The sequence below is a fragment of the Myxine glutinosa genome, chromosome 5 (genome assembly GCF_964187855.1).
Source record: "Myxine glutinosa chromosome 5, kmMyxGlut1.1, whole genome shotgun sequence".
Classification (NCBI taxonomy): Eukaryota; Metazoa; Chordata; class Myxini; order Myxiniformes; family Myxinidae; genus Myxine; species Myxine glutinosa.
Genome location: NC_136265.1, coordinates 160,658,760 through 160,686,344, shown reverse-complemented (window position 1 = coordinate 160,686,344; position 27,585 = coordinate 160,658,760). Strand labels below are relative to the sequence as shown.

The window sequence follows — 27,585 nt, the reverse complement described above, 5'->3', positions numbered from 1 at the left end:
ATGTCCGGGCCTTCTGTCCGAACCTGGCATGATAGTAACACCACGCTTGGTCAGGTGGAGGCCCCGGTCGTCGTGCTGGAGGTGGTCGGCTCGGTGTAGCGGCCGCCAATTGCGTCGGCAGTTCGGTCGTCGACCGTGCCGGGTGCTCGGGCGCCATGGGTGTTGCGTCGGACGGCGGTGGGTCCCATGTCGCCGCTGCGATGCGCTGTCCTGCGGCGGAGATCTTGTCGGTTTCTCTGGCAAGGGCCCGGGGATCTGTGATCGTCGTGCTTGCCAGGGCGAGGCGTACCGGGTTAGGCAGCTGACGGAGGAACAGCTCCCGGAACAGGAATGCCGGAGAGTGCTCGCCGAGCAGTGAAAGCATGCAGTCCATTCGCTCGGAAGGGCGCGTGTCGCCGAGCTCGGGCAGGTCGAGCAGGCGCCGTGCGCGTTCCGCCGATGGGAGGGCGAAAGCATCGAGGAGAAGCTTCTTAATCGCGCCGTATTTGTCAGCGGCTGGCGGGCTCTCGAGGAGGCTCAGGGTGCGGGCCGCGGTGGCCGAACCGAGCGCTGCTACCACATGGTGGAAGCGGGTGTCATCGGCCGTGATGCCTCGCAGGGCAAACAGGGAATCCGCCTGTGCGAACCAAACCGCCGCGTGAGCCTCCCAGAAGGTAGGCAGTTTAAGGGCGACTGCCGTGTCCATGTCGGTAGGTCACCAATGAAGGAGCTGGGGCTCCCACGTCGATCGGAAGAATGGACGCGACAAAAAGCTGGAATTCATCCGAGTTGCTTTAATCAAACCAAACACTCAGGCACTCTGAAAAGCCCGTTTATCGGGCAGCAATATATATACATATTGTCCCGGAGCGTTTGCCCAGGAAAGGCGAGAGGGGGCGTGGCCTAGCGTCCTGGCTGCGGCCTGGCAAGTTGAGGGCGAGCCTGCCCGGGCATGCCCGGGCATGCCCGGGCGTCCCGACCGAGGCCTGGCAAGTTGAGCGCGGGCCTGCCCGGGCGTCCTGGAAGAGCCCGGCATGGTGATCGCTCCGCGTCCTTGATAGGTGCAAGGCGATTGTGAAAACCCAGCGGTAGCCGCTACAACATCCTCTTTTAACATTTTTTTTTTAAGTACAAAGTAATTACATGTATATCTTTTTCATATATTTTGCTGATTCGGACACACCTATTCTTTAATCCTTCCGGTGATTTTTGCTGTATTTACCCTCCTTTAGTTTATCCTGCCTTATGTCATGTTATTTTATAATGAAATTTGTTTGTATTCCTTGTTATTCCTCAGTATGTTAGACGTCCAAATGTTTAATGCTTTTTCTTTTTTGAATTGTTTACACTGTCATCTTACTATAATTCACCAAATGTCCGTCTGTCCGTTCGAAGGTACCGCAAAAACGGCTGAACACATCGCAACGATATTTTGGGTGGGTAATTCTGGGACCCCCTGGAGTAAAATAGGCTATATTGTTTTTCCAATTTTTCCAATTTTCCAGTTTTTCCAAACACAATGGAATAATATTTACCGATATGAACAGTGATGTGGCTTTTGTTGAAATTTTACAAATACTGTTTATTCTACGTACCAGGAGAGAGTAGATCGACTCCTGACGAACTCTTCCTACATAAACGTGTGGCTCCGAAGTAACACGGCAACGTGTGCAAAGCGACTGAGAAACAGGTGTAGCGGCCGCTTTCGTGTTACAGATTCGGCGCGCACTCTTCACACATAAACGTGCGACTGAGAAAGACGTGTAGCGACCGCTTCCGTTTTGCAGAATTCAATCTTTTTTCAAAATGGGCGCCATGTACTGTTTAGATTCTGATGATTTGCGTGTGATATGATTCAACGGATGTTTATATGAATCGCTTAAAATATAAAAAGCCTTCAATTTCTGATATTTTGCCTTTTCATTTGGGCTTCCCAATTGAAGCCACGCCCATAGGGCGGGTACCGTTGCTAGTATGTGTAATGTAGATGTAGCCTGGTGTTGGCTTAGGGTTCGAACCCCCTTCCAGGATCCTGGGTTAGAATCCCGATTGATCGCTGAATTAACGCCAGGTGGGTTGACTCAGCGTGTCATCCTTCCGAGGTCAGCAAATTGAGTACCAGTTCACTGGTAATTCCCTGTGTGTCACAAGAGGCGACTAACAGGGTTGGCGGCAGGAAGGGCATCCGGCCATAAAACATTGCTTCAAAAAGGGGACCACGGTGCCCGAAAAAGGCCGAACCCCTGCTCTGCGGGAAAAAATGGCCTCCAAGGGTGGTATGCATAATGTAGATTGTTTAGCCTCTTTGACTTGTAGTTATCAAATCTGTTTGTGACTTTGTCTGTCTTTTGTTATAATGTCCATTTTCAGCATGTTAACTAGTACACAATTTAATTATATTACAACGTTGTAGGAGCTGTGCTCCCACGTCAATCGGAAGAATGGACGCGACAAAAAGCTGGAATTCGTCCCAGTTTCTTTATTGTCACAAAACAACTCGGGTACTCTGCCAAGCCCGTTTATCGGGCAGCAATATATATACACACATTATCCCGGAGCGTTTGCCCGGGAAAGGCGAGAGGGGGCATGCCCGGGCGTCCCGGCCGAGGCCTGGCAAGTTCAGCGCGGCCTGCCCGGGCGTCCTGGACGAGCCCGGCATGGTGATCGCTCCGCATCCTTGGTAGGTGCAAGGCGATTGTGTAAACCCAGCGGTAGCCACTACACATGTCCCCCCAGAATCGACTTGCACCGGCAGGGTCAATTTGAGGGGGGTCCTGATGACCCGGCCGAAGCGACCCCTGGCGGGTCGTGGGGGGTGGGGGGGTGGTGGGCGGTCGAGTGGGGGGCACCTTGGACGGGGGGCGGCCTCGCCGCGGCGGAAGGGCCAACCGTGGCGGTTGGTCGATGTCCACGTGCGCCGGCTTGAGGCGGTCCACCGCAATCCGGTCCGACCTGCCGCCGATGTCGATGACGAACGACTTGTTGTCCCGTCGCAGGACCCGGAAGGGCCCGTCGTACGGCGGCCGGAGTGGCCCCCGATGTGCGTCATGACGCACAAAAACGTACTCCGCTGTGCGAAGCGCTGGGGGGACGTAGGACTGGGGGTCACCGTGGTGGGATGTTGGCACGGGGGCAAACCGTCGGGCGGCCTCCTGGATGTCCGAGCGCTGGTGAGCTGCGGACCAGGGACTGGTAGCGTCGGGCACGAATTCGCCCGGAACGCGTAGCGCCTGGCCGTAGACAAGCTCGGCGGTGGATGCCCGGAGGTCCTCCTTGGGGGCCGTGCGGAGGCCCAAAAGGACCCACGGCAGCCGGTCGGCCCAACCGCCGTCCTGAAGGCCGGCCATGAGCGCGGCCTTCATGGAGCGGTGGAATCGCTCGCACAACCCGTTGGCTTGGGGGTGGTAGGCCGTAATACGGTGGAGCTTGACCCCCAGGTTGCGGGCGACCGCGCCCCACAGCTCGGAGGTGAACTGCCGTCCGCGGTCCGACGAGATGTGCGCCGTAGCGGGCGACCCAGGTGGCGATGAAAGCCTGCGCCACGTCGGCGGTGGTGGTGGAGACGAGGGGAACGGCCTCCGGCCACCTGGTGGTCCTGTCCACCATGGTGAGCAGGTGTGTGAACCCCCGTGATGGGGGGAGGGGGCCCACCAGATCCACGTTGACGTGGTCGAAACGTCGTTCGGGCACGGTGAAAGGTGCCAGCGGGGCCTGGGTGTGTCGGTGGACCTTGGCCTGTTGGCAGGCTGTGCAGGTGCTGGTCCAATTGCGGACGTCCCGTCGAAGGCCGTGCCAGACGAATCGCGCCGACACCAGCTTCTCGGAAGCTTTCCGGCCCGGGTGGGAAAGGCCGTGGAGGGAGGCGAAGATGCGGCGCTGCCAGGTAACGGGCACGATGGGGCGAGGCTGGCCTTGGGAGATGTCGCAGAGCAGGACAGTGTCCGCGAAGGGGATGTCGGCCAGGCGGAGGCCCGTGTCCGCCGCCCGGAGGGCTTGCCCCGTGGTGTCGGTGGTTTGGTCCGCCACCATAAGCGTGAAGTCCACGCCGAGGTGGACCGCGTTCGTGCTGGCCCAAGAAAGACAGTCGGCCACGGCGTTGTTTTTGCCGGCGACGTGCCGGATGTCTGTGGTAAACTCCGACACGGCGGAGAGGTGGCGCTGTTGGCGGGCCGACCACGGCTCCGTGACCTTGGCCATTGCGTAAACCAACGGCTTGTGGTCGACGAACGCCGTGAAGGGTCGGCCCTCCAGGAGGTGGCGGAAATGGCGAACGGCCAGGTGTAGACCGAGGAGCTCACGGTCAAACGTGCTGTATTTGAGCTCGTTCGGCCGGAGCTGCCGGCTGAAAAATGCGAGTGGCTGCCAAACCCCGTTCACCCATTGCTCATGTACGGCGCCCACCGCGTAGTCGGAGGCATCCGTGGTGAGGGCGATGGGAGCGTTGAGCACCGGGTGAGCGAGCAGTGTTGCGTCGGCGAGGGCCCGCTTTGAGCTTTGGAAGGCCGCGTCCATTGCTGCGGACCAGACGATGTCGTGCTTGGCCGGCTTGCCCCGGAGGGCTTCGTAGAGGGTCCGCATGCGTTGAGCAGCGCGGGGCACGAAGCGGTGATAGAAATTCACTATTCCCAGGAATTCCTGCAGGGCCTTTATGGAGCGGGGACGCGGAAACGTGGTGATGGCCTCGACCTTGGTTGGCAGCGGCATGGCCTCGTTCTTGGTGATGTGGTGGCCCAAAAAATCAACGGCCGTCGTGCCGAAGTGGCATTTGGCCGGGTTGATGATGAGGCCGTGCTCGCTGAGGCGCCCGAATAGTGTTCGGAGGTGGAGGAGGTGCTCGGCCCGGGACGTGCTGGCGACGAGGATGTCGTCCAGGTAAACGAAGAGGAACGGCAGGTCACGCAGCACGCCGTCCATCAAGCGCTGGAACGCCTGAGCCGCGTTCTTGAGGCCAAACGGCATCCGTAGGAATTCGAATAAGCCGAACGGCGTGATGACGGCTGTTTTAGGGACGTCGGCCGCCCTGACAGGTACCTGGTGATATCCCCGTATGAGATCGATTTTTGAAAAAATGACCCGTCCGGCCGGACGGGCGGAGAAGTCTTGGATGTGCGGGATTGGATACCTGTCGGGGGTGGTAGCGTCGTTAAGGTGGCGGTAGTCACCACATGGGCGCCAGCCGCCCCCTGGCTTTGGGACGATGTGTAATGGCGAAGCCCACGCGCTATCGGAGCGCCGCACGATGCCGAGGTGTTCCAAAGCGTCGAACTCGGCTTTGGTCACGGCGAGCTTGGCTGGGTCGAGGTGGCGGGCTCTGGCGTAGACCGGCGGGCCCGTGGTTGGTATGTGGTGCTCGATCCCATGTCGTACTGCGACGGCCGAAAACGTCGGCCGCGTGAGGGCCGGGAACTCCGTGCGCAGGCGAGCAAACTCGTTCGCCGCCGGGAGGGCGCATGCCAGCTCGGTCGGAGCAGAGCTGCTCAATGTGCATTCCTAGACTAGAGGCAAAATCTGAAAAGGGGCCTAGAAATCACTTTAGGGAGTACGGAATGTTAGGAGCTGGCATCCATGTCAGACTGTTAAAGTGGTTCATAGTGAACATATTTCAAGTGGATGCCCATCAAATTTGGCCTTTTTAAATATTATACAGCCAAAACAAAGTGGCCGCCATTATCGAAAACTCCGAAAACTCCGGATTGTAATAAAATTACACAACTTTGTATTTATACAGGATAACAATGAAATTTGCTGTATTTGGACATATTATAATAATACACACATCTTCCTCAAACGATGTAAGTGATATTTTATCTATTTCTTTCCCTATGGAGAGACAAACATGAAAAAATGCTCTGAAAATCTAAGAAAATTACATCTTGATGCATTATATTGAGCTTGTACAAATGTACGGACATACTTTGATGAAGTTCGTTTGATTTCAAAAAAAAACTGTGTTGGGATAATATTAACATCAGTCTTCGGTGGTGTAGTCCGAGTCATCTTGGGCACTGTTCAAAGGATTCCGACACGTTCCGTCAGCGCAACCACAACCAGCGGTACATCTTAGCTCCTTAAGACGACAACTGCATCTGTGAGATTCGCAATTCTTACACTGGCATTGTGTAAGCTTGAGGTAAACCTCTGGAAATGGTTTATCACTCATCAAATGAGGAAGTATATTTCCAGTTGTACCGTCCTTGTTCCATCCATTTCCCACCGGGGAAGATATATCTGGTTGTGCGATCAGTGAAGAGAGCCAAATTGTACACTGATGGTGTGCTCGCTTGATATGCAGCTTCAGAGAAGATCGGGTTGGTGGCAACTTCTCTGGTTCTTTGTGACCTTTGAGGAACATTTTGAAACGCACGTCATTGATGTTTGTGTTGTTATCATTGTTTGAATACAGTCTGCAGATGAAGCTCTCTACATCTGTCAGTGTTCTTTCAGTAAGTGTGCCGCGTCCGAGCCCGTCCAATAAGGGACAGTTCTTGATGAACGTTTTCCATGCTATTGTTTTGCCAATGCCACAAAATTGACTGACTGTGTCGCAGCCCGAGAGGGCATGGAATGCTGGAAGATTGTGGCGGGGAGCTGGATCAAGGTCTACAGCGTGCACAGCAACAAAGCTCCGTTGCTTCGCTGTTCCCGTTTGCAACCAAAGCTCTCCAGATGAGTCACTGGCAAAGTGAACGAGGAGAACAAGGACGTCTGTGTCCCTGGAACAAATGATCAGACGCTCAAACCCAAGATCTGTCACAGACTTGGCGTGTAACAATATTCTGGTATCAGCTTCATCGTGGTTTGATTTGAGGGAGTTGACGTCCGTTCCACGGGATGACTCAACCGCCGTTCGGTCATGGAATCCGCCAGATGTCACGACTTCACGATTCGGTTGAGTCGACCTTGCTTGACGAATGAGCTCCATGCTCAAAAAGTGTTCCAGGTCTTGCTTGTTTTCTGGGAGGTCAATAAATTGCCTCCAGTTGACGGGTAATGGCACATCCCTGTTGTCCACTTTGCGACGTATTGGCCGGGTTTTCCCGGTCCGTAAAATCCGAGTGGTGTCCTTGATGGTATGTGCTTCATACCTATCAAACACAACGTCAACTCTGGAGCAAGTGTCACTGAAGTGACTGAAGACAGAGGCTACGAACCGGTCTGCGAGTTGTCCAAAATTGTGGGCATTTGCAGGTTTGCCGATTGCTTGAACAAGTGCCTGGCCATCGATGATTACACACGTTTTCAGATTTGCTGTCGGTGGCTCTTTCTCTACAGTTGTTCTTGTCTGAAGGATATTTCCGAGAGCTGCTTTGTTTGTGGATCGCATTGCTCCGGATGTGTCTGCAAGTGATAGAGGAACCGGCGAAAGTTCATGGCTGAGGATTTCCTTCAGGTCCACCTCGTGTCCAGCTTCTTTTGAAACAAGCAAGCGTTGAAAGAGGTTACGGTCTGCTTTGACGAGTTTTTGTTTCAGAGTCGAATTTTTGTTCTGGACCTGATACATGCTTTTCAGCGTCAGGCTTTTCGACTGTCTGAGCTTGTCATGGAATCCCACTTTTTTCGTGATGAGACGTAAGCCCACAAATTCTTTCAATTTGTCTTGCCCTTGTGCATGTGCTGTCAGAAGACATTCCGTTATTTGAGGAGAAGCTACATCTCGAGTGGCCAGGCTAACGACAGCTAGATTTTGGTGTTGAAAAATGCCGAATTTCTTCAGTTGGTCGACAATCTTCTGAACATCTTCCTTGTCCCGCTTTAGTCTTGAGGGTCCGGCTTCTTTTACATAAGAAGGGTTGTAGTCTTCATCTGTAGCATGCATGTCCAACATGGCGCTTGTGTCGTCTACTATTCTGCTCCGTTCGTTGAATGTGAGGCACCATTGATCTCTTGCTCCTTCTGATCTCGTTATTCCTACAAGACCACCGGCAACTTTGCCGACTTTGTTGACGTGCTCTAAGGCTTGATCCGTCGATAGCTGATTGAATGTGTTATTGGTTGTCTTGACCACAAAATTTCCATTCATGAACTCCTGGTGAACATCGGGGTGGCTTGTTTCAAGGATCATAATGTCAGCAAGATAAACTGCCCCGCAGCGAGTGTAGTTTGCGTGGTCATACTGAGCAAACCAGGGTAACATTGCAGCAAAGGACGATTTATGTAGGTTCCAATTTCCAGTTCTCTCTGCATGCAGGAACAGCAACAAGATGGAGATCATTTTGATGTACGTCACCCAAAATCTGGTAGTGGGTGGTTGTGTCTCTTGGAAGTCGTCCAACAGTCTTGTTATTCTGGAGTGCTGAACTGCGTCTTTCAGTGCTTTGACTTTGTTGCTGGTCACATCTCGCTCATTGTGTGCTTCCAAAGCTTCTACGACGTGGACTGATAATGTTTGGAGCTCAACTTCTTCTACTTGGTGATCTTTAGCCCATACGATGAATGTCGGCCAGAGTGTTTTCCAAACAGCTTCAAATGTTAGCTTGTGTGCACGAATAGCCCGGTTGTACGATTTGGCCTGCATGTTATTTTGAGCTGTATTCTCTCCAAAAACGGAACTCTCCGCCCACACCTCCGTAAGACCAGAGTCTGCAAAATGATTTCCAATCACACACATGAAATTCTTGACAATGTGGAACCCCCCAAGTCGCAAGAATATCGTTTTGCATTCATTACTGTTTGCCCACTGTATTTCCTTGGCCTTGCAGTACAGCTGCTGGTCCAGAGTAATGACTGTGGACTGGCCAGGATTTATAATGTTGGAAATCCTCAGGCATCGCATCATAACTGTCCACAGCGTGTCGTTCTCGTGGGCCGGGGCGTTGAGGAGCGGCAAATACCCGATTGTGCAGAGCTCGTGTTTGTCTTGTGTTGTAACTTGGTTGAACCCGGTCCACGCTGGCACATCGTCACTGTTAGAGCCATAGATGCGAGAGAGAATCCAGGCCATATCTCGGGCAGAAGCTTCGTCAGACACCTGATCATCTGGGGTAAACATCGTCTCATTCAAGGTGGCTGTGAATTTAGGATCTTCTCGAGAAGATTGGCGAGTGACTTTCTCCAAACGATGAAGTTCGGGAGGGACCTTCAAGGACCTTGACTTTCCAAGAGGAAGTACTTCCTGTTGCTGATGTTGAGGGGTCCCTCTCTGGTAAACTACCATCTGCGTCGCATGAAACGTCCCCATACCATCTAACGTTTCTTCGATAATGTCGATGTTATCAGCAGCGTATTGGCAAAACTTGTTGGATGATATATTTGAAGGGACAGGAGTATTGTTGCAATCTGCAAAGTGTTGCAGATTTTGAACTCCAAGAGTTGTGTCCAGTCTACGTATCTGGTCATAGCTGGGACAGTGTCCTGCGTGATGGATGAGTTCAATCAACGATTTTGAACGTGTTGCCTGATGAATTGCTAGGCCAAGTCCAACGTGTTTTGGTGTGAGTGTTTTGTGCTTCGACACTGCATAGACTAGGTCTTGACTTATGCTCAAAGCAGTTCGCTTCACAAATTTATCGTCAGCCTGTCCGTCCACTTCCCCAGACAGCAAAATACTGAGGAATAGAAACAAGCTCTCCGGTACAATCTTTTCGGCACTCTCCTTACTAACTGACGTGCAATTATTTAGGCCTGGACGAGAACTGATGTCACCTCTAATGCGTAACGCGCAGTGATGCAAGGTCAACAACTCTTCTGTCTCTGAGCGCGAGAACTGGGTTGGCCTAAGATCATCCATATTTCTCTTTGTCTCCATTTCATCCGAACGCCTTTTCTGTGTCTGAACAGCGATCTTAGATGACAGTGTGGAAAACAACAATTGTGGTTGATGTGGATCGAGTTGAGGTACAAAGTTGATCTGTCCTGGAAGAAGTCGGTGTAGTTTCTCTTTGAGGCGGGATTTATTGTCCCGGTATGGTCCAGCGTCAATGCCGAATTCGCTGAGCAAAGACCTGTACCTTTCCCAAACGTCTAGAAGCGTATAGATTTCACCTCGGGCCAGTCCAGTCGATACTTCAGATGCGACTTTCTCAAAGCAGATATCTCTGGACGTTTGAGTTGTGCTTGTACTAGATTTCGATGCTTTTCTATTGAACTGTACATAACACTTAAGATGATACCTGGCATCAGCAGCCACGAGATCACTTACTCCTGCCAGGCGACACCGCAACACAGGGTCTGTTTGAGCTCCTTGGAGAATTTTGTCAGAAACATCAAAGGTAGCGACCAAATACGTTTGTTTGCAACTTTTCTCTTGGCAGAAAAAGCACAAATCAGTGTCCATAATGGACAGTTTACTGCGTAGAGATGGTCTCGGTGGTGAACTTGTCTCAGGTGCACTGCTTGAGGTGGCAAGAGTGCTTTCATATTTTTTCCTGAGTCGAGTTATTTTGAACGAACTTGTAAACGTCGAATAGCAGTCTTTGTGATTCAGGACTTCAGTCTGTTTTGTGATTTCCTTAAAGTCAATGTTTTGAATTCTTTCAACAGTGTGCCAGTTCTCAGAGTCATTGTACTTCTTGCGCTCTGCAGCGGCTTCACGGACTCTTTGAATTCTGGCGTCTCCGAGGTTTCTCGTTGGTTTCTTTGGGTCTCTGTTTTGACAGAAGATGCAGATGGTCCAGTCAGTACTTGTGTCAGAACTCCGCTTTTGGCTCTGGCATTTTACCTTGGATTCCATGTTGAAGCTCAACTCAGTTCACCACATCCTGCAAACATCAGAAATTGCATAATATGATAGCCAGTTTCTGCCGGCATATACAGAAAATACGTGAATCTTTCCATAATGAGTTTCAAGTTTGTGAGAGGTTTAACGCCTAATGATTTGGTGAAATTATGTTTTAAACACATATGCTAAAATCACATTATGCTAAAATAATTTATTATATAATAAATGATTTTAACATGTGATTAAAACATAATATCTTTGCATCAATATATTTAGGACAATTCATATATTTAGAACAATTCATAGGTATCAATGAGATACAAATGCAACATTTCAGAACCATATTTTTGGTAAAGGTTAACATATTTTTCTTAATAGTCAAATCTGACTATTGTATATAAATATGCACATAACTTTATCAAATATGTATAGTTTGGCATGATATTTGCAGGACATCTTACTGGTATCACTGGAGTAAAATATACCAAACTACACAAACATACCCACAGTAAAAGTCAAGATAAGTCGCGTGATTTGAAAATTAACAGAGTTCAGCTTTGAGATTTTTTGTACATTTTTGTGACTGATCTGTATATAACTTTATCAATTCGTTATGGAATGGCCTAATACTTATTGGACACTTTACTGGTATTGCTGCGATGATATATGTCAAATTTCAGAACCACAGCTTCAGTACAACTGAAGTTATCAGACATTTTCTAAGTTATACATTTTCTATTTGTCCGGCCATTTTGTTTTTGGTATAAAAAAATTAAAAAGGCCCAAATCAATGGGCATCCACCTGAAATATGTTCAGTATGGGTCATATTAACTAGCTGACATGGATGCCTGCTCCTAACATTCCGTACCCCCTGAAGTGGAATTTGAACATTTTTCCACCAGTCTAACCAGGGAGCTGAAGGTCTTGGGGTTGATGAGGCGACGCCGTTGGACGTCCACCAGCAGTCCGTGTGCGCAGAGGAAGTCGGCGCCGAGCAGAGCCATGGGCATGTTTGCGGTTACAAACGTCCAAGTAAAGCGTTGGCCGCCGAAGCAGAGGGTGACGTTGCGTGGGCCGAAGGTGCGGATGGCCGATCCGTTGGCCGCAACCAAGGAGGGGCCGCAAACTGCGGACTGCCTGTCCTGATCAGAGGCGGGTATGACGCTCAGTTGGGCGCCGGTGTCGCACAGGAAGCGCCGTCCGGAAGCTTTGTCCGTGATGAAAAGTAAGTTGCCCATGTGGCCGGCGCTCATGGCTGGTAATGAACGCCGGCCCGGCCGTTTCCCGGCCTGCCGAAGGTGCACGGGGGTCGGCATGTCCGGGCCTTCTGTCCGAACCTGGCATGATAGTAACACCACGCTTGGTCAGGTGGAGGCCCCGGTCGTCGTGCTGGAGGTGGTCGGCTCGGCGTAGCGGCCGCCAATTGCGTCGGCAGTTCGGTCGTCGACCGTGCCGGGTGCTCGGGCGCCATGGGCGTTGCGTCGGACGGCGGTGGGCCCCAGGTTGCTGCTGCAATGCGTTGGCCTGCCGCGGAGATCTTGTCGGCTTCCCTGGCGAGGGCGCGGGGATCCGTGATCGTCGTGCTCGCCAGGGCGAGGCGTACCGGGCTAGGCAGCTGACGGAGGAACAGCTCCCGGAACAGGAATGCCGGAGAGTGCTCGCCGAGCAGCGAAAGCATGTAGTCCATTCGCTCGGACGGGCGCGTGTCGCCGAGCTCGGGCAGGTCGAGCAGGCGCCGTGCGCGTTCCGCCGATGGGAGGGCGAAAGCGTCGAGGAGGAGCTTTTTAATCGCGCCGTATTTGTCAGCGGCTGGCGGGCTCTCGAGGAGGCTCAGGGCGCGGGCCGCGGTGGCTGAACCGAGCGCTGCTACCACATGGTGGAAGCGGGTGTCGTCGGCCGTGATGCCTCGCAGGGCGAACAGGGAGTCCGCCTGGGCGAACCAAACCGCCGCGTGAGCCTCCCAGAAGGTAGGCAGTTTAAGGGCAACTGCCGTGTCCATGTCGGTAGGTCACCAATGTAGGAGCTGTGCTCCCACGTCAATCGGAAGAATGGACGTGACAAAAAGCTGGAATTCGTCCGAGTTTCTTTATTGTCACAAAACAACTCGGGTACTCTGCCAAGCCCGTTTATCGGGCAGTAATATATATACACACATTATCCCGGAGCGTTTGCCCGGGAAAGGCGAGAGGGTGCGTGGCCGGGCGTCCTGGCCGCGGCCTGGCAAGTCGAGGGTGGGCATGCCCGGGCGTCCCGGACGCGGCCTGGCAAGTCGAGAGCAGGCGTGGCCGGGCATGCCCGGGCGTCCCGGCCGAGGCCTGGCAAGTTGAGCGTGGGCCTGCCCGGGCGTCCTGGACGAGCCCGGCATGGTGATCGCTCCGCGTCCTTGGTAGGTGCAAGGCGATTGTGTAAACCCAGCGGTAGCCGCTACAACGTACTATTTTGCTGCCATTTCTGTCTTCTTCTATGTTTGAATGTTTATGATCGGTTGAATAATACCATTTGCCTACCCTACCTACTTTCACCTTATCAATTATCTCCAGGTGGCTAGGATCTTTATAATTAAGCCCCCACTCTTCTAGCCGAAGAAAGCTGCATAAAGCAACCAAGAAAACTAACAAAAGTGATCCCTTTGACAAAAGTGACAATGTAAGCCCTTTGCTGTTTCAAACCCTACCCGGGTTCCCTCTACAGCTCCTCTAGCTATTCCTCTACAGCTAACCCTAACAATTCACAAGTAGGACATACATGCGAATCCCAATGCTACATGTCCCCCTCAGCCACTGAACCAGTTTCATAGCTTATTGGTGAGTCGTCAGCAACAGCGTAAACAGAAACGATTGGTCATGAAAGAATGGTCATTGCATAATTGGGCGCTGGTTTTAAAATTTGTATTTGTATTTGTTGCCCAGTGAGAACTGTGCTATTGCAACATGTTTGTCTATGTTAAATGACCCACAAACACAGGTCACACTTGTGCGTGAAACTTGAGGCTTCCTTGATTCAGGTTTTTCAGTAATACACTCATTAATGATTTCCTTATTTGTGTATATCCTCACATTACCTCTCTCTTTTAATATCTTGTAATATTCAAACTATGAAAATAAGTGAATATGTCAATCCTTTTCATCTGTCACAATACCGTATTTCTTAGGCACTTTGGATATGATTCTAACTTAGAAAAGAATCCCACCCAAAGTAAATGTAAATCATTCTCTCACAGTCAGCAGTACATGTCCAAATCACCGATACATTCAATAATATTCAGCCAATAAGGAGTAACTTAGCCACAAGAATGAAACTTTGTATTGATATACACCACATAGTTATTGTTCTAAAGGGTGAGTTTCAACACACTAAGTAGTTGCCCACATGGTCAACTCTCCATTACAATCAGGGTCTTGTGAACATTTTTGTTTTTGCTGTTTGATCTGTTGACCCCAGCCATATATTTATGAATTATCCTATTGATTTATGCTTCTTATTGTGGATATTCCTATACCAAAATCTTATAAATCTGTAATATAGAATTCACCTTCTTCTTCTTCTTCTGCCTCTTCCTCTTCTTCTTCCTCTTCTTCGTTTGTATGCAGCACAAGGCTGTGGAGTAGCATCATTGGCTGAGTTCACGGCTGTGTGACTGGTGCAATTCCCTCTGTTGGTTAAGGCAGGAATTTAGAATTTGGCCATGGTGCCGGCGATAGCTTGCGTACTCTTCGCAATGGACAGCATAGGATCTTTAACATCCACCAATGAATGCTGGCAGATGAGATGCCTGTTTAACATCCATCCGATGGATGGCACAAACATTGATGAATCATCCTGCCTGTGAAACACCAGGATGGCAGCTTATAGCTGTGGCAGGATTCAAACCCAGGCTAGACAGCTTAGAGGCGAGTGTGCGTACCTCTAAGCCATCCTGCCAGCCCTGGAATTCCCCTGATCAATTAATAAGTGGGCACTCTGTGAATTTAAAAATCCCCTAGATACAATTATGCAAGATAAATGTCTATTTTGAGATGCTTGTAACTTGAAAATAGTCAAATGAACTGGTTTGGAGGGCAAATTCTGAAAGCTTAGGTCACAATTTCTCAGGGGTTAAAGTTTCAACTTAATACCTTTATCCAGTGGCAATATATGAGCCTCCCAAAATATCAGTAAACTGGAACGGCACTCTCTGACGTTGCGACGTCGATCTATGTGCCTCCGCCCACATTATTACATCATTATACATACCTGTATCAACTTTGGCTTAGATCCCTTCAACTGTTCTTAAGTTATCACAGAAACAAAACTAGAACGGCACTCAGTAGAGAGCATACTTCCGCCAGGTGAACAGTTTACGTTTTGTATCCCAGAGTATACCAGAAAATCACAATACAGAATCACATTTAATCCAAATCATCTGTCCACAACTTTTTGAGATATCCTGCTATACATCGTTTTTGGCTCTATCTTCCAATGGTGAAGAATCACTTTAAAAATTCTAGTAGCCGGATCCCAATCCAGATCTTCACCAAAATCTAATCATTTCGTCCTATACGCTACATCTCTGCCAAATTTCGTCCGAATCCGTCCACAACTTTTTGAGATATTTTGTTCACAAACGGACAGACAGACAGGGGTGAAAACATAACCTCCATCCACCTTTGGTAGCGGAGGTAATAATTGCAACTTAACATGACCTTAGAATTTTTACCAAACAGGACCTCTGACCTTTGATTTTTTTTGACCCCATAATGTCATCCATTTTTCTTTCCATCATGATTTATACTTGTACGAAGTTTGATTTAAATCTCTTCAGATATTCTAAAATTATCACATTTTACCTGACATAACTCCTGACCTTTGACCTATTGATGCTATAATCCAATCAGTTAATCTTTGCATTATATATACTTATACCTAGTTTGTTAAAAATCCCATCACTGATTCACAAGGTGGCATGGTAACATAATTCTTACTTCACATGGCCTTTGAACTCTTGACCCCAAAATCTAATCAGTTCATCTTTGCATCATAATATATAATTGTATCAAGTTTGGTGAAAATCCCATAACTAGTTCACAAGTTAGCTCAGTAACATAATTTTTATGTTTGCATCATAATACATACTTGTACCAACTTTGGTCAAAATCGCATCAGTGGTTCACAAGTTATCACGGTAAAAGGATTTTCACCTTACATGACCTCTGATCTTTGACCTTGTGACACCATATAAAATCGCTTCATCTTTACATCATTATACATACCTGTACCAAGTTTGACTTGGATCCCTTCAGCCGTTCTCAAGTTATAAACCTATTAGAGACTGTGACCTTTGACCTATTGACACCAAAATGAATTCAGTTCATGTTTGCATCATAATACATACTTGTACCAACTTTGGTCAAAATCGCATCAGTGGTTTTCAAGTTATCACGGTAAAAGGATTTTCACCTTACATGACCTTTGACCTTTGACCCTGTGACCCCAAAATCGAATTAGTTCATCTTTACCTTATTATGCATACCTGCACCAAGTTTGACTTGGATCCGTTCAGCCATTCTCATGTTATTGTGGTAACGAAAAGCTGTCATGGACGGACGGACCTCTGGACACACAGACAGACGGACAACCCGAAAACATGCCTTTGCAACTTCGTCGGCGGAGGCATAGCTAGAACAGCACTCGATAGAACACATACAAGCCAGGCTGAACAGTTTACATTTTGTATCCCACCGATAGGCCAGATCTGGATCTGAACCTGAACCAAAATCGATTCAGCTTGGTCTTGTCACCCACCCAACCCATCCACCAAGTTTTGTCATAATCAGTCAACAACTTTTTGAAATATGATGCTATACTGTATATCGTTTCTGGCCCTATCTCTCAAATGGTGAAGAATCACTTTTTTTTTTAAAAACCTCTCGTATCCACATCCGGATCTTCACTAAAATCGATTAGACCTTGTCTCACCCCAATCTGTCCACTAAATTCCGTCTGAATCCGTAGCATAACTTTTATGAGATATCCTGCTTACAGACAGACAGACAGGGGTGAAAACATAACTCTCTCCACCTTTGGTGTCTATCAAACTCGGTGAACGTGGACTCGATTTGCAAGTGCAAACATAAGCATGGTGCCCTATTTTTAGAGAGCATATGCCCAAAATCACCTGGAATATGATCCCCCTGATAAAGATCCTTATGCTGCCAGAAACATGAAGACTTTGGAACAAAAAAACTGCAGCTGGTTATTTTCTCTTTGCATGCAAGTGGCTTATCCAAAGTACAATCAGGCTTGTATACCTGTGTTTATTTTAACACATCCTTTTGGCAATGCAATGCATCATCTTGTCCCTTGCTTTTTTCTGCCCTTGCTAAAAATCCATATTCCTTATCCATATCCAGCTCATATATTCACATTGATGTTTTTATCTTTACCACCGAAGGCAGGCGGAGGTTATGTTTTCACCCCTGTTTATCTGTCTGTCTGTGCGCTATCTCAAACAATTATGGATGGATTCAGATGAAATTTGGTGGACAGTTTGGGTTGTGTGAGAAGGATGAATTGATTAGACTTTGGTGAACATCCAGATACTATAATTTTTAAGTGATTCTTCATTTGAGAGATGGCCCTAAAACGATATTTAGCCCGATATCTCAAAAAGTCATGAACGATTTGGATGAAATTTGGTGGACATGCTAGGCATATGACAAGGATAGATTGTTTAGATTATAGTGAAGATCCGGATACGGACACGATAATATTTTTTAATTTTTAAAGTGATTCTTCATAATTGTTGGAGTTGGTTAGGTGATAGGAACACGCCAAATAGATTTTAGTTGTGGTCCAGATGCAGGTCCGGCGCATCAGTAGAATACAAAACCTAAACTGTTCAGCCCTGCGAAGGTATGCACTCTACCGAGTGCTGTTCTAGAGTTTGTGATTCTCCCTTGTCCATCTGCTCTTTTCTCTCTGTCAATTGTCAGCTTTGTTGCTCCTTCATGGTCTTGTCCTCTGTTTAAAAAATATATTTTTTCATTGTATTGCAGGTTTGAGCCCCAAGAAGACATTCCCTTTGCCATTCAAACAGACCAAGATCGTGTATTGTTCATCAGAGCAGTAGCTGAACTGATGGTGAGAACCATGGAAACCTACTGTATTTGTGAGGCTGTGAATTGTACTGACTTTGTTTTCATTCTGATATGCCTTTGGCATCAGGGTGCCCACACACAACTTGTCATGAATGTTTCCTTAGCTGAGAATTTTACCCCAGACAAGTCATTGCTCTCGCAAGGTACTGCCAAAGGAACTGTCACACAGGGCAAGAATGACGGTTATAGTTGGGCCATGAATCAAACCCAGACTAGATGATTCAAAGGCAAGTGATCTGCTCCTGAGCTATCCAGTTATCTTGTGCTGATATATTGGCCACGTCTTTATCACATGGGTGCTTTGAGAGCTTTAACATCACTTGTGTCTGACACAAAACTCTGATTCAATGTTTCGAGAACAGGGTGACTTTCATCCAGTCCAATGTAAGACACAATCACCGTAACCTAATTATTACCCTCCCTCAGTAAGCCGGCTGCACAGATCTGCAAAGATCACTTACACAACTGGCATTTTTGGGGATATACCTAATTGGTCAGTCTGTACAATACAGAATGTAAGATTGTATCATTGGCAGTTTTATTGAGATTTATAAATACGTTTAATTTGGCAAAAAGGAGAACAACTCTCTTATTTTGCCAAATTAACTGATTGATATGCCACCCCGCACTCATCCCCTCACCCTCCACACAATGTCCTAACCCAACACCTTTTCCCATGTTCAATGCCGCAACCCAAACCCCACACAATGTTTGTCTTGTAGGCCACCAAAGCTCACATCCGACTCAACACCAAGTGGCTTTACCAAGCAGATGGATATGCAGTAAAAGAGTTACTCAAGCTGGCCAATGTGTTGTGCGAAGCCTCACAGGAATCTAGTGGTGTGGATCATGGTGATGATCAGGCTGCACATGTTAAATTCGATCTTGGCTCTCAGGTACGTGTCCCCGCTTGGTGTATTTAACTGGGACCTCTGAGTTCACTGTAACTGCCAAAACAAGCACTTACTTCACAGTTGCAAGAAATAAATAAATAAATCCCTTATGTAATGTCTGCTACTGATAAAGAAATATGACAATATATTTGTCTATCATGAGTTTGAGTGTGGCGAGGCTTGCATGTCTGACCGTACAGAGTTCTTAAAGAATAGACTTTACAAAACACAAATCATCCTGCTTGGATAGCAGTCTTGGCACTGCAGAGTGGGACTGAGCAGGATGCTTTGATTTATTTGGCAAGCATACTTAAGATCAGTTGTTTCTGTTTCCTTTTGAGAGCAGCGATTTGTGTAAGGGGGAGCTAGGTGAGAGTCGGGGTCAGAAAGTGTCTTGGCTAATGGTTAAACACGACAGCCTCTCACATAGCAAGTCGTCGTTGCTTTGTCTCATACCGCATCAATGGTATATGCTGCCAATGCCATAAGTAACTACCTCCAGCACATGAACTGCGGGTATTTATTTACACCCAAGCCATGTACCAATTTGAATAAAAGTAGGTTCTTGAAAGCCAGTATAAAGCTTTTCATGTCCACAGATGTGAGTAACTGGTTCCACGTTAACCTTGATGGTTTTTGTCCATCAATGTTAACAAAGACAGTATATTACTTTTGGTGGACGAAGATTATGTTTTCACCCCTGTTTGTCTGTCTGTCTGTTTGTCTCCCTGTGAGCAGGATGTCTCAAAAAGTTGTGGACGGATTCGGACGAAATTTTGTGGACAGGTTGGGTGTGACAAGGACGAATTAATTCGATTTTGGTGAAGATCCGGATTGGGATCTGGGTAGTAGAATTTTTAAAGCGATTCTTCACCATTGAGAGACTGGACCAAAACAAATATATAGAATGATATTTCAAAAATCTGTGGACGGATTATGACAAAACTAGTGGATGAGTTGGGTAGGTAACAAGAACAAGCCGATTCGATTTCTGTGATGATCCAGATCCAGATCCAGATCTGGCCTACCAGTGGAATACAAAAAGTAAATTGTTCAGCCTGACGGAGGTATGCTCTCTACCGAGTGACGTTTTAGTTTCAGCTGTAGTTAAATCAGCTCAGTGGTGAGGAGCTCAGCCAGTTAATGACAAGGCTGAGGATAAGGGAAGTTTCCTTTGTGCTTGGGTGTTGCACCATCAGGATTGAATTATCTTTAGTTTGTACATCACACTTACTCTGTTTATGTCATCAGAAGCTTCTTTTGCATTATCTTTGCTGCCTTGCCTAGTGCACAGAAGAAATTACGTCTCTCTAGATCTGTGGTTCCCAACCTGGGGGCCATGGTGTATTTCTCCGGGAGGGGGGGGGGGGGCATGGGGTAATTTGAACTATACTAAAAATTAAATATTGTTTTGTTTTGTTTTGTTTGAAGAGAAGAGCTTGACAGAGTTTTGGGTGGGAATGGGTCGCTTCCTTAATATCAGCCAGATAGCTATCCGGGTGCTTCTGCCATTCTCGTCTACCTATCTCTGCAAAGCGGGATTTTCCACTCTGTTGAATATCAAATCAACAACAACACAACATGCATTTTAAGGCCATTTCCCTGCTAGAGCGGGGGTTAGCCTATCAAACAACAGGTTAGCCTGTTGAATATCAAATCGAAACAGCATAATCGGCTCCATGTGGAAGATGACCTCCGTTGTGCCCTGACTGTGACTCAACCACGGATACCTCAATTGGTAGCTAAAATGCAATTTCAGCCATCCCACTGAGTTTTGAATTCACTTTTACGGCGCATGCACAGCGTCCCTAGTTTTGATTACCTGAGTTGTTCTCGAATTGAGTTTCTTTTTGTGAGATTATAACACACTGCATTAAATACAGACACAACAGAGGTTTTTAGTTTTCACATATTCTTGACTTGGAACCTTTTCATACTGTTTTCTTGTGTGACAGTTCTATTTTATGCTGTCCATAGTGTTGCTACTGATAATATTAAAATCTCATATCAAACATGCATCATTCGAGCGACGTTGCTTTGTTTGCTTCTTCCAAAAACGATGTAGTTGGGAGCCAGTGAGGAACAGAAAAAAAACTATGGAACTAAATGTTCATGTTGGCTACTTAGAATTCCTCATTTTCTGTGTAATAATTTACCAATTCTCATACAAACAAAATAGCCAATTAAAGGAAAAAAACACCTCAGAATGCACCACAGAACATCTAGAAATCAAAAAATTTCTGGGGGGCATGCCCCTAGACCCTCCTAGCCTTCTCTTGACCCTCGCGAAAGGGGGGGGGGGGGTGCTGGGGATGTGCTCTGGGAGCCAAGGGGGCCATAACACAAAAAGGTTGGGAACCCCTGGCCTAGATCATGATAAGACTTCCATGGCAACACAATAATTGTGTCGTAGACACAAATGGCTTCTACATCCTTTGTGCCACTTGTATCATGGCAATTATAGTTACTTTCAAGACGATAATGTACAGTTGCTGTGCCAAAATTATTGGATAAGCATGATGGAGGTATGCAATTGAGTATTGCTTCTCTGGGATAAATGGGATAAACTAAAGAGACATTATTGCAATTCTCCGTTTTACCCTTTTGCATCAGTGGTGTGAAATTGTATTTACAGTATTGAAGGATGTCTTTTATCTGTGATGTGTCTCCAGGCCTCCAGCTCCGTTGTGGGGTTGACACCTCGTGTTAATGTTGTGATGAGGACAAACCTGTCCCAACAAGACATTCATCACAGGCCCTTGTAAAGTCGGCAGTGGTAATGGAAGTCGGTGGGATTTTGTTTTTTTTCACCGGTGTTTGTGGATTGTGCAGGTAAAAGACCTGAAGCTTTGCCGTCGGCTGGCATCAGAAATCACACGCAAAGGGGCAGCCCTGTATGACCTCCTGGGACAGGAAGCCGATCTCAGAGTGAGTGGCATGTAGAAGTCCTTTTGAAAGGATGAATACTCCTCATTTTACCTAACAGATCGAATTCTTAGTTGTGCAGATTTAATGGATGTTACTGAAATGGAAATATAACCTGCAATTCTCTAACGAGCTATTTCTGCTGTCCAGCTTCCCTGTAGTAGCCTCCCTGCTTGATATATGCCACATTTGCGTGAGCATTGAACCTCACCACTACAAGAAACTCTGTTGCCTGTTTACAACAGCCATAAATATTTGCCGGACTAGTCACAGGAATTTCAATCCTCAAATAGGCACATCACTGTACTGCCACACTTGAGGAGGATTTTTGAAGTGATTTTTCTTCTGTACTTTTTCAGTTATCCAAGATTTCCTCCAAAGAAGTGAATTTGAAAAATTATTTTTGATTTATTCAATGTTTCATTTTGCTTTGTGTATTTGAAACCAAGGATGAAAAGGAATGCAGTCCCTAAAGGAATGCATTTTCAGTTATATATATATATTTACATTATAAACATCATCTAAAGATGGCACTGTCAAGGATGATATGAAGCTTGTTGTCCTTTCTGCAGCTTTGTTTACATTGATATGAAGTTTGTTGTCCTTTCTGCAGCTGCGTTGGAATTAAGGATATCGTGGCATATTTAAAAGAAGAAAGAGCAATCGGAGATTGCAGACCCTCACCAGGACATGTTTGTGTATTTTGTGTATTTGTATATTTGTGGGATGTATTTTGTGGGGTGTTTATTAGCTGCTGTGTTTGTGTGGTTTATTGGTGATGTAGATTTATATTCAATCCAATATGGCTGCCAAAACGCGTGACTAATGACATCATGATATGAAGTGTAGAGCGACTGAAACGACAGCGACAGAGCGACAGAGCGACTGAAAATCATAAATTTAATTCTCCTATATCCTTTTGGTGTAGATCATGCTGAATAAATTTCAAACTGATCGGATCAAGCGTTTCACTTGTCTAATTATGACATCATCATGCCGGCAAATGGGACACCCGTTTAACGTCCATCTGAGGGACGGCACACACATTGATGGATCACATGCCTGTGAAACACCGGGATGATATCAATGATCATTGTTATACAGTATATCAATGATCTGCCTGATTGTATTCTTTCTCAATTAAGCATTTACGCAGATGACCCAACACTGTAAACTACCTACCCAGGAGCCTTGTCTCCTCCTACCTGTGACCATGCAAGTACCACTCAATCAGGACCTGGAGAGTGTGATGAACTGTGGAAAAGACTGGCTTGTTATTTTCAACCAAAGAAAGACCACCTCATTATATGTGTCTAGTTCAAGATCACCTTGTTTCTGACCCTGTCTATGGATTCTTCACCTTTGCAGGAACTCCCTGTTATCCATCTTCTTGTATTGGATATCAACTCGAACCTCAGCTGGGAAACGTACATCTCTGGTAGAGCTAAAAGAGCCTCCCAGCGTCTTGGCTGCTTATTTAGTGCTCGGCGATACCATTATCAAGCTACTATGCTCCATCTATACAAGGCCACTATAGTCCTGTCATGGAGTATCATTGCTATATTTGGGCTGGTGCTCCGGCCTGTCACCTATCTCTTCTTGACAGAATCCAGCGACGTGCTGCCATTCTGGTGGGTTGGGAGTTGGCATCATCTCTGGAACCTCTCTCGGTCCGCTGCTCTGTTGTTTCCTTGAGCCTATTCTACAGATATTACCACGGAATGTGCTCTGAGGGTCTATCACAGGTTATTCCACCTGAGCATACTTTCAGTCGCTCTACACTTTTGGCAGTTTCTTCCCATCCATACACTGTATCTGTCCCAAGGAGTAAGACTATGAGGTATTCTTCTTTTTTTCTTTTTTTTCCCCTGCACGGCATCACTCTGGAACAGTTTACCTGCATCCTGCTTCCCCTCTATCCCAACCTACCTCAATACAAGAGAAATGTCAATAGATTCCTCCTTTCTGTCTAATGTCTAATATCTATACTTTCCTTTGTGTCGCCCCCACCTCGAATGGCCTTCGAGGCTTTGTGATGGGCGATATCTCATTTTTTTTAAATGACGCTTTATAGCTAGGTACGGATTTTAACCCAGGCAATACAGCTTAGAGGCAAGTGTGCGTACCTCCACGCCATCCTACCAGCCCTATTGGCTACTTTTTTGGGCTCTTTTATGCAAACCTACTTTTTTCAGGCCTTGTACCTACCTCCTGTACTCTCCTACCCATGTCCTCTCATAGCCACCCCAGGTCACACATGTACCTCTTGAAACCCTCACCTGCTCACCCTTCCAAATTCCAGGCTAGTTTCCCACTTTCCTTCATTCGTCTTTTTATTATCCTGATTGTGGAATTGTCTCCTTGTGTTCGGTATATTGTCCTCCCCACTTCCTTCAAATGCGCTACCCATCACTCACTACCTTATGCACTCTCCGATGTACATGTGCAATCTCTTCGACACACTGATTCTTTCCTATTATGGTCCTTTCCTGGCCATGAGCTCAGAGTGACTCTTGTATAAAAAACTCTTGCTCAGAGCTTTCGATTTACGGTAGATCCGCATCTCGAAAGATCATGAAGTAAGGGGAAAAATATTAGAATATTTAGTACTGTACTTCATAATCCATAATGTCTATATTGTTCCGCCTAGAAATAAGTAAGTGACATACACTGATGAAACTTGGTACAGAAGTTGTGCAAGGTATGCAAATTAATATAATTCGTTTTGCTTTCTTTTTTTTCTTAATAGGGCCAATAGTAGAGTAATTTTTTATTTTTATTTTTTTGTATACTGAATCGAGGCTCGTGAAAGAGCTAACATTTATTTCACAAACAAATCAACCAGACAAACAAAATATATAAAAAGAGGGAGCGGAAGACAAGATGGGGAGAGAAGGGGAAGCACACAAACACAACATTTGAGAGCAGGGAGATGTGTGGGAGGGAGAGGGCTTGGGGGGAGGAGGCGTGGGAAGGGGGGGGGGGGGGTGGGAGAAGTATAAAACACAAGGACACCAAGGACTTCCAGGACAGAAGTTGGTATTTCAAAAAGGTGGATTTGGGGTGAAATTAGCGGGGGTAGAAAAGATCAAGGTTTTGGATGGGGGAAGATAAGAGATGGTGGTGAACAGCTGTTTTAAAGACCTGGAGGGTGGAGTGGGATTGAAGAGAGTGAGGGAGTTTGTTCCAGAGGCGGGAGAAAAGAGGAATGAAGGAGTGAAGGTGAGCAGAGAGTCTTGATTTTGTCAGTTTAACCATAAGAGGGGTGCAGGCAGATCTTGTGCGACCTGTAGGAATATTTGGGGGACAGAGCCCAGAGAGAGCTGGGGGGGGGGGGGGGGCAAGGCCAGAGAGGAGTCGGAGTCGGTGAACGGTATTTCACTGTGTGAAGCCATCATTTCACATTTAACACAAGTTTAGTTAGTTAAACACATGTCAAATTTAGGCACACAGAAGGACATTTTGGCCCATCATGCTTGTGTCATATTCACCCTCCACCTCTCACACCCACTGCAGGTACAGTACAGCATAGCCATTTATACTGAGAATCCCAAGAAATAATTTTCACAATTGTGCAGCACACAATGGCCTACGTTTTTGAGCGATAACTTGAAATTAACATCCACAGCCCAAATGTAAAAGAGATGTCTGCTTGGATATAAAAACAAATTCAGCCATGTTTAGTGATGAAACATATACAAAACTATAAATTCATATTATAACTACATTTATTTATTTATTTATTGTCATCTGTAAGACTTGGCATCAGGAAGGGCATCCGGCCATAAAAACATTGCCTCAAACAGGGAACCATGATTGTCATGGGGCCCGCAAGGCTAACCCCCGCTTTAGCGGGGAAAATGGCCTTAAAATGATCATTCATTCATTCATTCATGTAAGACTATCGCTGGAAGTCATAGCGATACAATTTGCTGAAGGCAACCCATGACATGTGTACAACACTACAACATACAGTGCATTCAGAAAGTATTCAGACCCCTTCACTTTTTTCACATTTTGTTATGTTGCAGCCTTGTGCTGAAATCGTTTAAATTCATTTTTTCCCTCATCAATCTACACTCAATACCCCATAATAAAAAACCACCTTTAGAGGCCATTTTTCCCCGCAAGGCAGGGGTTGGCCTTTTTCGGGAACCGTGGTTGTTGTTTTTTGGTCCCCTTTTTGAAGCAATGTTTTACGGCCGGATGCCCTTCCTGACGCCAACCCTTTTTGCCGCCTTTAACGACAAACAGGGAATTACCAGTGAACTGGTACTCAATTAGCCGACCTCGGAGGGATGACAGGCTGAGTCAACCCCCCTGGTGTTAATTCAGTGATCGACCAGGATTCGAACTCAGGATCCTAGGATCCTAAGCTGGCACCCTAGCCGCTAGCCCAACACCCCCCATAATGACAGAGAAAACAGGATTTTAGAAAGTTTTGCAAATGTATTAAAAAGAAAAAACTGAAATATCACATTTACATAAGTATTCATACCCTTTGCTATGACACTTGAAATTTAGCTCAGGTGCCTCCCATTTCTCTTGATCATCTTTGAGATGTTTCTACACCTTGATTGGAGTCCACCTGTGGTAAATTCAATTGATTGGACATGATTTGGAAAGGCACACACCTGTCTATATAAGGTCTCACAGCTGACAATGCATATCAGAGCAAAAACCAGGCCATGAGGTCGAAGGAACTGCCTGCAGAGCTCAGAGACAGGATTGTGTCGAGGCACAGATCTGGGGAAGTCTACAAAAAAAATCTCTGCTGCATTGAAGGTTCCCAAGAGCACAGTGGCCTCCATAATTCTTAAATGGAAGAAGTTTGGAACAACCAAGACTCTTCCTAGAGCTGGCCGCCCGGCCAAACTGAGCAATCGGGGGAGAAGGGCCTTGGTAAGAGAGGTGACCAGGAACCCGATGGTCACGCTGGCTGAGCTCCAGAGATCCTGTGTGGAGATGGGAGAAACTTCCAGAAGGACATCCATCACTGCAACACTCCACCGATCTGGGCTTTATGGCAGAGTGGCCAGATGGAAACCTCTCCTCAGTGAAAGACACATGAAAGCCCGCTTGGAGTTTGCAAAAAAGCACCTAAAGGACTCTGAGACTGTGAGAAACAAGATTCTGTGGGTTTTCATGTGTCTTTCACTGAGGAGAGGTTTCCGTCTGGCCACTCTGCCATAAAGCCCAGATCGGTGGAGTGTTGCAGTGATGGTTGTCCTTCTGGAAGTTTCTCCCATCTCCACACAGGATATCTGGAGCTCAGCCAGAGTGACCATCGGGTTCTTGGTCACGTCTCTTACCAACGCCCTTCTCCCCCGATTGCTCAGTTTGGCCGGGTGGCCAGCTCTAGGAAGAGTACTCGTTGTTCCAAACGTCTTCCTTTTAAGAATTATGGAGGCCACTGTGCTCTTGGGAACCTTCAATGCAGCAGAGATTTTTTTTTGTAGGCTTCCCCAGATCTGTGCCTCGACACAATCCTGTCTCTGAGCTCTGCAGGCAGTTCCTTCGACCTCATGGCTTGGTTTTTGCTCTGATATGCATTGTCAGCTGTGAGACCTTATATAGACAGGTGTGTGCCTTTCCAAATCATGTCCAATCAATTGAATTTACCACAGATGGACTCCAATCAAGGTGTAGAAACATCTCAAAGATGATCAAGAGAAATGGGAGGCACCTGAGCTAAATTTCAAGTGTCATAGCAAAGGGTCTGAATACTTATGTCAATGTGATATTTCAGTTTTTTCTTTTTAATAAATTTGCAAAACTTTCTAAAATCCTGTTTTCTCTTTGTCATTATGGGGTGTTGAGTGTAGATTGATGAGGGAAAAAATGAATTTAAACGATTTCAGCATAAGGCTGCAACATACAAAATGTGAAAAAAGTGAAGGGGTCTGAATACTTTCTGAATGCACTGTAATGCCTGTCGTGGTCACATGCACATACAAATAATCATTACATAGAATACCAAGAAATATATTTTTA

General features: G+C 46.7%; 1 protein-coding gene across 2 annotated transcripts in view; it reads left to right on the top strand.

The window, feature by feature from the left end:
- Positions 1-27,585, top strand: part of CLUAP1 (clusterin associated protein 1) — an 81,620-nt gene that overhangs the window by 23,429 nt on the left and 30,606 nt on the right. For both annotated transcript variants that reach the window (XM_068115838.2, XM_068115837.2), the window contains exons 3-5: positions 17,672-17,756; positions 18,496-18,669; positions 21,499-21,594. In XM_068115838.2, coding sequence (XP_067971939.2) covers positions 17,672-17,756; positions 18,496-18,669; positions 21,499-21,594 — 355 coding nt within the window. The remainder of the gene's footprint in view (positions 1-17,671; positions 17,757-18,495; positions 18,670-21,498; positions 21,595-27,585) is intronic.